We start from the raw sequence: 15,103 nt of genomic DNA on the forward strand, positions 1-15,103 counted from the left end.
CAAACTGGAGGAGTGCTCTGCCTGTGGCAGAATGTCCACAGGATTGTGTAATAGCTTGCTAGAGCCTGGTACCTTTTGAAAGCAGATCAAGAAAAATCACCAACATCTGTTACATTTGTGTAAGTAGCTGTGACAGCAGAGGACTTGCAGCAGTGCCCAGCAAGCATGGGTGCTAGAGGAGCAGCTCCTGCAGAATCCTCCTCTTGCAGCCCCAGCTTGGCCCCACAATGCTTGGGGAAAATCAGTCCTGATTCTGAACCTGCTGGGGCAGCTTCTCAGGTTGGGCAATTTGCAGTACTTTTTCAGATGTCAGTGAGTGAGTGTGTGTTGACTCAGAGGACTTTCCCAAGCCTGGGTGTGGGGAAACACTCCCTTATAGCACCTCAGGTTTGTTACCCCATCATAAAACAGAGTAAATAAATATATGTACTGATAAGGAAGGAAAAAGAAAAGAAAAAGAAAGAAAAGAAAAGAAAAGAAAAGAAAAGAAAAGAAAAGAAAAGAAAAGAAAAGAAAAGAAAAGAAAAGAAAAGAAAAGAAAAGAAAAGAAAAGAAAAGAAAAGAAAAGGAGAAAAAAGAATTTTTTTCTTTACCAAGGGGGTGAGGGGGAGAGGAACGGCCTCTAAGCTCTAGTCTTAGAGGTCTGGGAACTTCTGGCATGAAATTAAGCAGCCTACCACTCTTCTGACTTTGATATAGCAGGCACATAAAAGACTGTCATAATATGATTTATCCTCCACCCCCTTGGCACTGTCCAAATTTTCTCTTCTTCAACTGGGCACAAGAGGGAATGTGAAGAAAAAAGAGAATAATTATTTAATCCATCCATTTTGTACTGGCAGAGAGTTTCCTGAGGAGGGAAAGCAATAGAAGAAAAAAATAGGACACTGGATACAGCATGTTGGTTGCTGTGAGACATCAGGAGATATGTGATAACCTCCATCCTTTCTTCTTGGAACATATAGGCAAACACATTAGCTGGCAGGTAAATCCATATCCCATGCTCCTGTCTCACCATAGGCTGCAGCTCTGTCCCATCTTCATTATCCTGGAATGGTCTTGTGCTTCTGTGTTTTCGCCCCTCTGTTAACTTGTTACTCTGACTCACAAATGTCTACAAGCAAAATCCAGGGTGAGATCGTTTGCAAAAGGAAACCATTATGTTAATAAAAATACCTGATAAAGGAAGATAATTAGCCCAGGGCTAAGAAACTGTTGCTGGTTCCCAGCTGGATGACACTGAGTGATCCTGGGATACTGCAGAGGCAGCAAAAGGGATGAATGCAACTGAGAAGGATGAATCAAAAATCTCTGTTACATCTCCTACTGCAGGAATGAGAACTCAGCTGTATGAAATCCCTCCCCCAGCTCTCTGCCCACTGCTGCATATTGTGCTGAGGGCCTCTGTTCCACCCCCGGGATGTTTGTAACCTGATTGTAACACAGACAAGTCAAATGCCTTCATGTTGGGAAACTCCAAATTCTTGTCTGTGTTAGCAAACTTACTCTTGATCATACAATGAGGAGGAGTTTGGATGTGATGCCCACAGTTTTTCCATAGAAGGGTACAGAGCCTGTCCTGTTTGGAAGACTCCTTGTCCCTGTGGGAAATCCTCTCTTTACCCACAGCTCCAGGGCATGGCTAATTACACAGAATTAAGAACAGAGTTAAAGAGAAACTACCACAAAGTTTGGAAGTGAAGAAAGGAGAGCCTCTGTTTCATGAAGGAAAATTGGCTTAAGAAGTATTTTAGAATTTGACAAAACAGAGAAGGAAGAAGAAAGGTCAAGGCTTTAGTTTTCCATTCATTTCCATGTTCTGAGCCAGGCAATGTGCTTAAGTACTATTCTGAATCAAAGCCAAAAAATATATATCTGCTCTACAAAGGGTTAAACCTATCTTTAGGCTGCCTTTTGTTGTGCTGTTGTTGTTGTTGTCAACAAAATTCTATTAATATTACAGAAAGTCTAACAGCAGTGTTAAAAAAAATAAATAAAAAACAAAACTCAAAAACAGTTCTGGCAATTCCTGAAGAAATCCATCCAAGGCATTTGTGTCATTTGAGTTACTCTGGCTGCTGGTTATTCGTTTTCATGGATCACTAAGATTTTCTCTGTTGCATATTTGTGAAGGAAAAGACAGAAGAGTCAAAAATAGCACAAAAGGAAAAAAAATCTGCATCTTCAGATATTCTCTTAATTAGAAAGAGATGACATACATTCAAAGGCTTCAGTTACAGCACTACATCACTATTACCTAGGTACTTAAAGTAATACAATGCAGTAATTACAAGGGTAAAGACATAGAGCAAGCTGTCTAGAGGCAGAAGAGTTTAATCAAGAGATAGAAGACAGTGTTTTGGCAAAAGAATCTGTAAAGGTATGAAGCAGAACAACTCAGATTTCCATGAAATTTGTTCAGAACAACAGCATTCTGTAGGATGTGGAAAAGATCCCTGACCTGCTACTTGTTGGTAATTTTTTGTCATCCGTGTACAGTGAATCACAGGAAATAAAAGCATTAATCTTAGGGCACCCCATGGATCAATTTCTGTAGCTAGCTCATCTATTTATTTAAATATTTTAATTACCAACAATATATTGCAGATATATCTAATGAAGCCTAAATAATCAGCCATTATTTACAGAATATGAACTAAAATGAGGCAGCAGGCCATAGCTAGCACGCAGGATTCAGAGGAAGCCATTTACTTCAGTTTATAAATTAATGTACTTGTATCCCTGAGGCCATCCTGTTCTAAGGTGTTGGAAAGGGAATATTATGGGTTGTGGGTTTAGACTACTAGGTCTTGGGGAAATAAAAAGTACTTAAAAGCTTAGAATGTCTCAAATATCTTTGCTATAATCAGTGGGGTTTACCAGCAGCTCCTGATCCACAAAGTATGGCTTCTCTGCAGTTCCATCATTTGTTTCCATATCAATAGCAAAGCAAAGGAGCAAGGCATCTGCTGTCACTTCAAACACAGACAGAAAGCTATGGGACATCATGTAGGCAAAAAATCCAACGAGCAGCAGAGGAACTACCCAAGCCTGCAACTCCCGGTGGTAGTTAAAGGCCATCAATCCTCCAAAAACTGTAAAGCATACAACAAACACCTGTACAGGGCAGTGAGAGAGAAGTGCAGCCTCATTAATCATGTAGAAATGTTTCTCATAAGAAAACCAATCCCCCCCAAACCCTGAGGCAAATACATTACACCAGTATTTTGAGAACACATCTCATCTGGGAGATAGCTGAGCAGTTTACAGCATCAGTTGTGACACTCTGTGTTCAACTCTGTGTGTAAACACCACAGGGCAGAGGAAACCTTCTGCCATGTATTTACCAAAGAATTGATGCAATTGGAACTGCCAGAGTGGCTCCAAGGACACTGCTGTCATACAACTAGATAACTCTGCAAAGTTAAATTCCTCAAATATTCTTCTCTCTCAAGGTTATTTTATAGCATTGATAACACTGAATTTAAAGAAGATAAACTTTATTTACTTTAGGTATATGAAAAGATAATCAAACCTGACTTTTCACTTCATTTTTACAGAACAATTATTTTTATTTGCTCTTACCTTTCCTAAAAACAGGAGAAAATCTCCGTAACAGCTAATGGATGCAAGTTTAGCAGAATTCCTTGCCAAAATACAGACCCCATCCTTTGCTGATGTACAAAAATTTGTCCCATTTATGGCTGTAGTTGTGTATGCATGCTGAAATGACATAGGATAATAATGCAGTGAGAGAGGAAAGACTCATAATCTAGATTTTACTTCAGCAAAACCCAAAGCCCTAAACTCTATTTGGAATTTCTGATTTTATGAATATAAAGTTATTTTTAATAATACGGCGATTTTATTTTAAATTAGTATCATAGCCATGCTTCTAAATTCAAAGAGTTTTTCTACATAATTTCCACCATAAACAAATGTTACAATAGTGACTAAATAAATTCCCGAGGCCACATTTATCTAGTTTATTTTAAAAGACTGAAGTTTTCTACCCCAAAATTTTGGAATTAATATGACACAATTACCAGAGAACACCTGCAGTCACACTATCCAAATCTACTGGCTATCTATCAGCAACACTGCTGGCATATTTACTGGGTCATTAAAGGTTGATGATTAAAAAGTTTTTTTACATGGCTCTTTCAAACACTTTAGTGAAATCCAAGCTTATGGTCATAGCCATTAAACAAACCTTTTTGTGAAGGATCCTGGACTAGACCAGTGACTGTAAGATCATGTGCTACACCCCACTCTGAACAACAGATAATTGGGGCACTCCCAGTTTTTCAATGTATTGAGAATTTTGTATCATATTGCTTTGTGGAAACTCGCCTGGACAGGTGGGGAGGATAGAATATTTACCTTAATAGATTTCATATTTTCACACTGATTCACAAATGTCCAAAATATCAGCGAAGAAAAGCAGCACTCACGATATATGAAACATATTCTGGGCTTTACCAGTAATTCTTAAGAGTAGTTTCCCTTTATTCACACTACTAGAAGGCAGATTATGCAACAAAAACTTCAGTCACATCTGATATGGCCTATAAGTACCACAGTGTGCAAGGGATTACTGTTCTGAAGGAATTTCTAAACCAAACATGTATGTGGTGCTTACATTGCTTTCTGCTTCACCTGGAAGTGAAAAAAAACAGCCCATAAGGGGTCTGCTGAAAGTGAATCATACTGGCCTACTGAAAACCCTTCCTGTTCAAAAATCTGTTTTTTTCTTATTTACAATTCCAAATATAAAACAATTTCAGATATCTGAAGCAAAGAAAATTTATTCTGTAGAGTTCAGTTCTACCTCTGAGCAATTTCTGTAGCATAGCTAAGCTATGACATTGTATGAAAAGAAAGAAAGAAAGAGAAAGAAAGAAAGAAAGAAAGAAAGAAAGAAAAGAAAGAAGAAAGAAAGAAAGAAAGAAAGAAAAAAGAAAGAAAGAAAGAAAGAAAGAAAGAAAGAAAGAAAGAAAGAAAGAAAGAAAGAAAGAAAGAAAAAGAAAGAAAGAAAGAAAGAAAGAAAGAAAGAAAGAAAGAAAAAGATTAAATACAATTTTTCATCTCTTTATTGTGATATTATTTATATGAAAATTAGTTATTTTTCCTCTGATAGTAAAGGAAAAAAAGCAGTTAAATTCTGTAAATACCATACTTGCATATTAGCAAATACATCCATAGATGGAAAAAAGTATAAATAAAGACCATGGATTTATTGCCTATTTTATGAAAACATCAGAGACCCCAATGAACTCTATAAAAACCTGAAGAGTATCTGCATAAAAATATGCTTAAACCAGCAAGTTCACTTCACAGATTTCTCTTTAAAACATGCTGGGAGTCCAGTTTGTTTCATCACTCCCATTAAACAGGGAACTGAGACACAAAGTAGAAAAGTGTCTTCCAAGTTTGTTTTTGTCCTTTGAGAACTAAATTCACAGAGCAGATCTTTATCTGATGAGGTCAGTATAAATTTTGCCAATAAATTTGAATTTAATTTAGAGATTCTGTATTCATTGCAAATTGCAAAATATGTATTTTAAAAATTAAAAAGAATGTTAAAAAAGCATGTGAGCTTGTATAAACACTGTTTCCAAACGTAAAATAAATACCCATTTGTTTGCACTCTTGAAGTAGCCACTTTGGTATTCAAAGAATGTGCAATGAAAAGAATTTCTGATATTTATTAACTAGAACAGTTATCTTAGAAAGACTGAAAATGACACTGGAGGCAGTACACTACCAGAACAGGAATTTGTTGTGTTACAAACCAGCTGATAAAAAATGGCATTTATAGCAGTCACAACTTAAATAAAACATGCAATTATTACCTAATGATAATACTCAAGAAATAAAGGCAGCAAGGTAATAATTTAACATTCTAGAATGAATGAGAGAGAGACAGAAATTAATGACCTGCTGAAGGCTACAAAACTAGTCAGACATATGTGAAGCAAGAATATTACCAGCACAATTGGGAGACTTAGCCAAGTAATCTCTACCTTTTAGAAATAAAAACTTTTCTGAGAAAAAATGTATTTGTAAGGTTTCTTGTTCAGTTTAGAATCTTCTTCCATATACTTGGCTCACGATTCTCAAGTTTCTCATACAGACCCCATGCCCTGATCCCATCCAGTCACATAGAAATGTTCTCACTAACAAAACGCATCAAACATTTAAGCTAGCATACATTTCCATGAAACTCAGCATTGCTTAGAAATGAACCCAAGTGTTTTTTCATTCTTGCTCATCAAGAAACACCTAACACACAAAAGCTATTACCTATATTTGCAAATAATTTTGGACTGTGGACTAAACAGCTTAGAGATCCCATTAAGTTTAAAACTGCAGGATATGTGCAATAATCCTAAGCCATTGAACTTGAAGATGGTTGTGAAGGTGAAGATGGTAGACCATCGTCAGTTAAGAACCTGCTAACATTTAAAAAACAGGTTATTTAAATATGTGTTTCTACAGAATATATTTTGCCATGCACAAAAGCTTTACTGGACTTGAAAATGTTTGAGAGAAAGAAAGTGGAAATGATCCAAAAGGTATGGAATGTCTTCTGTCTGGAGAACATGAGGCTCTTCTGTCTGGAAAAGACATGACTGAAGGAGGATGCAGTAGGAGGACTGCTGACTCATGAGAAATGCAGAGAGGCTGTCTAGGGTTAAATGGTTCACTGCTCCTTCCAGAACAAAGATCAGGCAGAGGCAGGACTTTATGAAGTAGTAGGAGCCAAATTTGAAAACAGATGGTATTTTCTTCTTGCCATAAATCTGCAAACTGTGAACTGCTGGGCAAAGGATGCTTTAGCTGCTAAAAGTTCACATGAGCTCAATGGAGAAGGAGAAATTCAGGGAAAAGGAATCTGCAGAGAGTTACTGAACACACAAAAAACACACAGCTCAAGAAGTTCCTAGGTTGAAAATATATTCAGAAACAGCACAGAGGCAGGGAAATATCCTTTTGTTCTACCTTAGCATTTACTCACAATCCCTGCTGAAGATGGGATACTGAGTTAGAAAGAGATTCAGTCTGATCCTTATACACACATTACAGCTCTTATATTTTTATCTTTGCTGATAAATTGATCTTTTACAGTGGTAGTTTCTGCTCTGGTGACAAGCAAGTAATGATGGCATTGATGGCATAGGGTTGGTCAGAAAGCACAGGAGACAGTGGGTTGGGATCAGCATTTATCCTTGCACCAGCAAGTTGATCTCGTATCACCATCTCTCTGAAGAACACAAGCCTCCTCTGGCTTGGGGCCTGGGAACTAGACACTGACTTCTCAGTGTCAGGATGAATAAACAGGGAATGTGAATGTTTACATATTTCCAAATACCACAGTAAGCAAAAAAAAAAACTATTTAAAGACTATATCCTTCTGTGCCTCACAACACAGAATGTCAAAGGTCTTGGAAAAAGTGACCTGGTAGTTTCATGAGAAAGGCGTTGTGGCTCAGATCCAGGCAGTAAGTTCCTCAATTGTTGAGAATAATTGCTACTTTGTGTAACAGCTGAATTCATTCCTCCATTCTAGGGCTTGCTTTCACAAAATGAGCTTGGGGAAAATTGCCATAGCAACAGAATCTTCTTAAAAAGGAAGAAGGAGACATGTTGGTCTCTCATCCCAGTTCAGCTTTTTCTGCTCTGCTGGTATTTTCAGCCTGATCTGATCTTACTGCTGCCAACTCTCCTGTGGGCTGCCCTGGTCAGCCACCCCCAGTGCAATGCAGTGCAGCTCAGTGTTAAAGTGTCAGCCTGCAAGCATCACTGATGCCAGTGGAAGCCCCTCAGAAAACAAAATCCAGTGGCAGCAAGAGGCAATAAGTGTGGCTGCTGTGCAGCTGTTAGTGGTCTGGTGAGAGAGTTGTATCATGACCCTCAGATGGTGGGAAATGAGAGCAAGATGGGCCTTGTGAGGCCCCTCTGAAGAGATGATGACATACAAGACTGGAAGGGACTTTCAGCCACTCCAGTGCCTATTTCAGACTAGCATATTATGCAAATCTCCTCTTAAGTGGAAAACCCCCCTCTTTAAGTCACTTAGGACTTCCCCTCTCCCAGGGCTTACATTTGGAGCTGTTCCAGACAGTTGTCCTGCTGATACTTAGGAACCTTCTTCCAACTTCCAGACAACATTTATTCATGAACAATTTATATCTGCACATTTTTCTGCTGGTCTTGACTGGCTTTCACCCCTCCCTGTTGTCTCATAGATGGCTGACAGGCTTGCTCTTACCCTTCATTTGTCACAGGATATTCCAGTCTCCCAGTGAGATAAGCAGGAGCACATAACCAAAAACTAGTACAATGGCATTTATCCCACTCTTTCCAGTGCAAGTGTTTCATCTTGTAGCTTTCAGGACTGACTGTGCTTCCTGCAGCCTTGTTTAAAAAAAGCTATTTTCCTGTGGCTGACAAACACATGGAGAATATTCTCCTTCTTCACTCCTTATCAATAAACTAATACAGCTAATACAGAAATGGTTATTTTTTGTACCTGGGCTAATTACTATCTGTAAGAAACTTTCAATAACCTCCTGAATTTCCCCAGTCCAAAAAGCACAACTTTCATTTATTTCCATTCCACCTTATATTTTCAGTCTGGACTTAATGGAGAAAGTTTCCCAGTTTCCTTGCTTCCTACTCTCTGTGTCATCTACTCCCTCCATGGCTGTCCTTCAGTGGGTAGGACCAACACAACTTTCTCCTCAGAGGGTAGTCAGGTGTCCTTTCCTGCTGCATCACAGTTACACATGGGCTCCATTTCCATGACAGGGTTGGACCAGAAAGATCCTGATTTATGTGCCCGTTGCATCAGGATTACATCATTACTGGGGCTGCTTTCAGTGCTTCTGCACTTAGTGAGAAAATGTTCTTATTTGGGATTTCTGAAATAAATCAAACTGAATATTTCCAGAGTTGTTAATAAATTTCTCTGCTTAAAAGCATAGAATTATCAGTCACTTGCCTAATTTCCTTTTATTTTCTCTCTCTCTTTTTTCCCCTTTTGTTTCTTCTTAATGGGATAGGGAAGAAGAGAAAGGTATCAAAGCAAGAATTAGTCAGCTTTCTTCACCTCTGTTCCCTACATGGTTCATCCTACAGATCTAGTAAAGGCCTAAATAATTTTATTTCCTACTATCACAAACATAAAGTCTGTAGAGGGAAAATAAACATATATATAATATTATTTCACTGCAGAAGAATATTTTATCCTTGTATTTTCTAGACGATATCTAGAAGCAATATTGCCAGCAACATTTAAAAGGCAGTATTGTTTTTGGGAGGAAAAATAAGTACTTGATGGGGTGAGGCACAATGTGTTTGGCATGCAGAGAGCTGTGCTTTACAATAGTATGTATGAGTTTTGGTTTTATCTCAGTGAATTCTCCACAAGGTATTTTACTGAAACCTCCTGATAGGCTTCCATCCAAAGTTTAAGAGACAATCAACTACCATGGATATGCAGCCATTAGACAGACTTGCTTTTGGTCTATTACACTATGCAATTGCTGGCTTTCAGTCTCAGGGAAGGGTCTCTGTCCTAGGAAATGGGGCTCACACCCTGCTGAATTCACTGACAGCCCAGAAGGCCACACTGCAGAAACCATGCTGATCAACACAGAAACCACATCTGGCACAAGAACCCCCTTAGAAACCCAGGAATACACTTTGGAGGGGTCACTTTGCCAACTGGCTGCAGATGGACCCAAAGCAGACACAGAAAAGCAAAACTATCCAGTTGTATTGTTTTAAAAAAGTCACTGCATCAAGGCTGTAAAGGGAGAACATGTGAGCATTTTGATGCATTAAAAGTTAAGACTGCCATTAAGAAAGCAGGAGACATACAGACCTTGTAATTCCCAAACCACATTAAAAACTAGTATATTCTTTTTACAGAAAAAAAAATTCAATGGCCTAGATTTTACTTGAGATGATTGGATATGTTTATCTGGAACATACTGAAACCATCAGAGCCAAATGAAAAATCTGTGGTTATTCTGACAAGTGTTGGCAAACAGAACTGTCAAGTAAGGATAGTGACTTTATATTCAGAAAGCACTTTTCAGCCACAGAACCCAGAGTGCTTTACAATTGTTGCTAATGGATTATACACACACATGAATCACTTTGCCCATGACTGAAGTGGAACAGCTTAAGGAGTGAACTGTTTAACAGCACATAGCAACACTACACCACAGTTTAGCACAGGATCCAGTTGCAAATCCACGAGAAATTTAGGAAGGCTGAATGTAATTGTCCATACTGCAATCTGCACAGAACGCTGGACTTATATTATTCCTCCTCCAACAACCACCCATGGCAAGTATGACAATTGCCAGCATCCAGCACAGCACTCTGTCATGATGGGAAGATGACAGCATAACTCTTTGGCTTGCTCCAGTTAACTTCTAGGAGAGCTCAACAAAACCTAACTGAGCCTGCAGAGAATGAGTCATTTCAGGGATGCATGCAACTATTGAAGTCGGTATTAAATCCCACATGCAGGATGGTATTGCTGCCTGGAAAGCACTCTTATATAACCTAATAGAGCACTTGGTTGATTCTGCATGGGAAGAAAGAAGCTTGCATTCTATCACCAAGGTTACTTCCCCCAGCACCTGTTTCTCATCTGCAAGTTCTCAGAGGGAAAACAAAGTACTGTTTAACCCTGATTAAACTTGTGAATGAAGGAACAGAAAGAATTTAAATTACTTAAGCAGTTTAACAACAAGTTGAAGAAAATGATGCAGAAGTGATTTAATTTTTTTTTTTTGGTTTTGCTTGGGTTTTTTTTAGAGCTTCAGGTAATGATGTGCTTTTCATTATAATGAAAGTAATACTAGAATAAAAAGCAAAAGAATAGTAAATAGTAAGGAATGCTAATGTACACAATGATCTTTGGACCAACTTTTACAACAGCTGTTACACATTTTAGGTTACAAAAAACCAAAACCTGAACTTAAAGAATACTTCTTTAAGAAAATGTTAGAAACACAGGTACAATTTTTTAACCCCTCCCTCCCAAGGTCTACTCTCAGGTTCATGTTCAACATCTGTGGGAAATTTCTAGATTGTTTCCAGCAGCTTCCACCAATCTCAATAGGAGCTCTCGAGTTCACTACTTCTGTTAATCAAGAAATATCTCAAAGCTGCTTAAAACTGCAGACTTTTTTTCCTCCTTTTTTTATTTTATCTTTTACATCTAGCCACAGATTTATCAGAATCAAAGACTAAGACTTTCAATCATAGTAAAAAAAAAATAAAAATTAAGAAATAGCCTTGAACAGATTAGTTATAAGGAAAAAAAAAAAAGAAAGCAATAAATAGACCCATGAATTTCGCTATGAAATGCAATAACCCAAGACTAAAGTTTGAATAAATTCTATTAAAATATTGTGGCCTGTTCTTGCTTTTTTTCTTCTCCAACTGTTGCCCAAATTGCCTTGGATTTGGAACATATGGACCACCATCACCTTTGCTAAAAACATATTCAAAAAACAAAAGCAAACACTTTATTATAACCATTAGATTAAAAACCACAACTCATATAAAAACAGAAATTTGCCAACAATGGATTAGGAAACAGGAAATCTTTTAAGGGAACAAGAGCTACAATACAATCTTCTGAAACAAAGGGAAGAACATTACAGTAATTAATTCTTTTAACAAACACATAGCAGACAACAGCTGGAGAAAGTAAACACTAGAATGCTGGATATCTCTTTGAAAGGCAGGAAGCCAAGCCAAGGGGAAAAGGTGACTACAAATGGAAAGCCTGGAGGCAAAATGAACTCTGATATTCCTCACCAAGACACTGATATAAGACCTACCTAGAAAATGTAAGCCTGGAAAATTCAGAGATTTCACTGCACAAGTATTTCATCTAGGGTGAACTTCATTGAAAACTTCCTCTTCATAACTGTCTGAGATTAAACCTAATTTATGCACCTACTTAAGAGGAGAAGTCCTTTTAAAGGAGACCCTTTATCAGAATTGTCTTGTTTTACTTCACTACTACCCTCAGCAATGAGAACAAAGAACTCAGCAGTCAGAGGGTGGAATAAGCGAGAACATGTGAATCCCTTTCACATTAAGAATATCACAGTCCCCAGAGATAAAAACAAGGCAATGACAAAGACAAAAACTATTTACAATTATATATGTAAATCAGGAACACATTTGGAGAAAAGCAAAAGAGGTGTCAAGTATCTGTAAAACTGCTGTATGTCAGAAATCGTTCATTTCCAATTAAATCATCTTTGAACAAGACTGCTATCATCACGGCTTGTATTTCCAGATCTACTGATACTGACAATCACTAGAAATTTAAGTTTCTTTATTCAGGACTTTCACATGGAAAACACTGTAACTAGTTTTATGTCAAATCTCCACATATGTTTCCTAGTTTTTCAGTGCTTCCTCCTACCTGGACTCTCCCTGTTTCAGGAGTCTGTCTGGCACAACTCAATAAAATGTTACCTACAGAAACAGCAAGTGGCTCTCTGAAATGGCTGATTATCTCAAGCTGTATTAACAAGTTTTCTAAAATCTAGCACCTTGCATATTTGTAAATTCCTTGTTTCTTTGCACCAAGTTTCACCCCCACTTGGAGGCTTTTTTGTTTGTTTAATTTAGGTGGCCAGCAGGAAACTTTGGCCTGCATGCACAGCAGTGGCTTTTTAGCCATGCTAAAGTCAGGCACCAACTATGGTATCCAGACTAGGCTGAGAGACAGAGATGACATACCTGGTTAAAGTATCTTAAGCAACTTTTCTGGAAGCAAATCCAGCAGAAACAGCAGTTGAACAGGTGCTTTGCATTCTCCTGCAATAAAATGAAATGATTGGTTACTGGACACATAATTAGCTTCAAACAAACCACCATGCTTTACAGGTGACTGACTCTTCTAACTAAATTTTCACTTAGGCAGCAGATATTTCCATTAGGATTTTAGGAATTGTTTTTAATTCAGACTCATCAATATTAATGACTGAAGATCTGTGCACTTTTTTCTTTCTTCCTGTGGATGGAAGATTCTTTTCTGGGAAAACAAAGTAAGTGTTGCAAGCAGCTTTGTGAGCTAACACCTGCCTGGGAAGAAAAACAGGTAGGCAAAAACTTCTTAAAGCACTTCACAGTCATCAGGAAACACAGAGACAGTTTTTAAACCTGGTTATCAAAAACCTTTCACATTCTGAAATGACCAATGAACAAAAATAAAAGAATAGGTAGAAGGGCTTATATGAACATATATGTGTTTTTACACAGAGCATTACACTCATTTTCCAGGTCAGGAAGAAAAATCTTGTATGAGAATAGGTTATTCATAGATCATGGAGCTGTATTAACTTAATAGCAAAAACTGAGCAGTAAAGCTTAAGGTTTGCTCCATGCTCCCCCATCACATCATGAGCTCAGAACAGCTCATACAGAGATCATGCAAGACAAGAACAAGACAACTTGGTATCCACAGTAGACTTCCAAATTTAAGTGTCTGGTTTTTTCAATAAAAGGAAATTCAATTCAGGGATACTTGGTCTTTTTAATCTTATTTTTCCAGAGGTCAGAATATTTTTATCTTGTTTTGGAAAGCAGAGATCTTCCAGTCACTATGGAAAACTCAAATCCCAACAACTACTATTGTTCAAGCAAAAACCACAAACCTCCCAACTTTTTCCAAAAAGTTCATGAAAATATTCCAGGAGTAACTCTTTTAAAATGGTGACTGTGCATGCAAACTCCTGTCAGAGAATAATTTACCCTTGCTACATATTGCTGGAGAGATGATTTTGCAAAAGCTATGTTATGACAGTAAGGACTGTTTGTTAAAAGTCTAGACCAAGAGATTTCACCTACAATCTCCTCTCTGGTTCTACTTGAAGACTGCTGTGTAGAAAACATCTGTAATTTTACCTGCAAGCTTGCAGGTCCCTGACTTCTCCTGTGTTCATAGAGAACAGCAACATTTTTTGCAAGGGTGGGTAAGTCTGGGTGAGCTCTACAAGAATGCAGTGTCACTTCTCCATCCTTTAGCCCCACTGCTCTGGCTCTCAGTGAAAGGGGCCACAGCCTGTTCTTTCTGCCATGTGACTCCAACAATCTGCTTTCAAGCAGGAAATACATTCTTCACTTCTTTTACCCAATCTCATCTTAAAACTACAATTTCTATAGTGCTACAGAAGTATTTACCTACCTTGTGGTTTAGGATATTGCAAAGGTACAAGAGAACAATCCTTGGTATTCTCAGTATTGTGATTAGAAATGAACCTTTTACAGCAGTTCCTAGATGGTAGCAGAAAAGAACTGATATGGAAGACAGGACTGGGTGAGGTGGTGGGTTGTTTTTATTTCTAGAAAGAAAAACAAACAATTTAAAAAATGGTTTCACAACTTATTTAAGAAAAGAAGTATTCTGTCTTTTCAGTATTTGGAAATTTTAAGAATTAAGCTGTTATTTCTTTTCCTAATTGAAATATTCCAGTTTTTCTACTGATTCCATTTGAATGTTCACATTAGTCCAAAGAAAAGCAGTCGGATTCAAAACTTATGTTTTAGTTTAATTCTTAAGCTATTACTGTTTTCTGGAATGGAAAAATACCTGGGGAAAAAACTACAATGGAAAATAGGAGAAGTGAACAATATCTGAGAATACACCTTGAACACCTCTCTCCACTTTCTGTCACTTCTGTTATTCTCTGCAATATTTTGACTCTTGGTTCTGCAAGATTTTAGTTTTATGGAATTAATCCACTATTTCTTCTTTAGTGGTAAAATTAAAACTAGAAAATAAAATCACAAATTCTCTCATTCTCTCACATAAAATTGAGAGCTACTATCTACTTTTACAATTCTAATTTGACCAAATATGGTTTCAATTTTGTTAAAATTATTAATGGTTTGGGGTTTTTTTTTTTGGTTTTTTTTTCCCCACAGAGCAGGCTTTCTTTTAAAATGGAATATGGCAAAAAAAGGAATATTATACTATATGCTTAGGATTATAATCTGAACTAAAACACTTGTAGTTCTAGTGCACACTAACTGGTACTGTTTTGGAAAAATA

The 15,103-nt window shown here is 37.5% G+C and overlaps 1 protein-coding gene across 4 annotated transcripts in view; it reads right to left on the minus strand.

Annotated features, from left to right (window-relative positions):
* The window catches only part of SLC44A3 (solute carrier family 44 member 3), a 103,177-nt gene that overhangs the window by 4,411 nt on the left and 83,663 nt on the right, over positions 1-15,103 (minus strand). The window contains exons 11-15 of one of the 4 annotated variants that reach the window (XM_079313343.1): positions 14,237-14,393; positions 12,790-12,867; positions 3,586-3,723; positions 2,881-3,117; positions 1,016-1,114 (exon numbers count right to left, since the gene is read on the minus strand). In XM_079313343.1, coding sequence (XP_079169469.1) covers positions 1,016-1,114; positions 2,881-3,117; positions 3,586-3,723; positions 12,790-12,867; positions 14,237-14,393 — 709 coding nt within the window. Of the gene's footprint in view, positions 1-555; positions 1,115-2,880; positions 3,118-3,585; positions 3,724-12,789; positions 12,868-14,236; positions 14,394-15,103 lie in introns of those variants that run through there. The other 3 variants (XM_079313342.1, XM_079313340.1, XM_079313341.1) reach the window with 3 other exon arrangements.

This window comes from Erithacus rubecula, assembly GCF_903797595.1.
Source record: "Erithacus rubecula genome assembly, chromosome: 10".
NCBI classification, from domain to species: Eukaryota; Metazoa; Chordata; class Aves; order Passeriformes; family Muscicapidae; genus Erithacus; species Erithacus rubecula.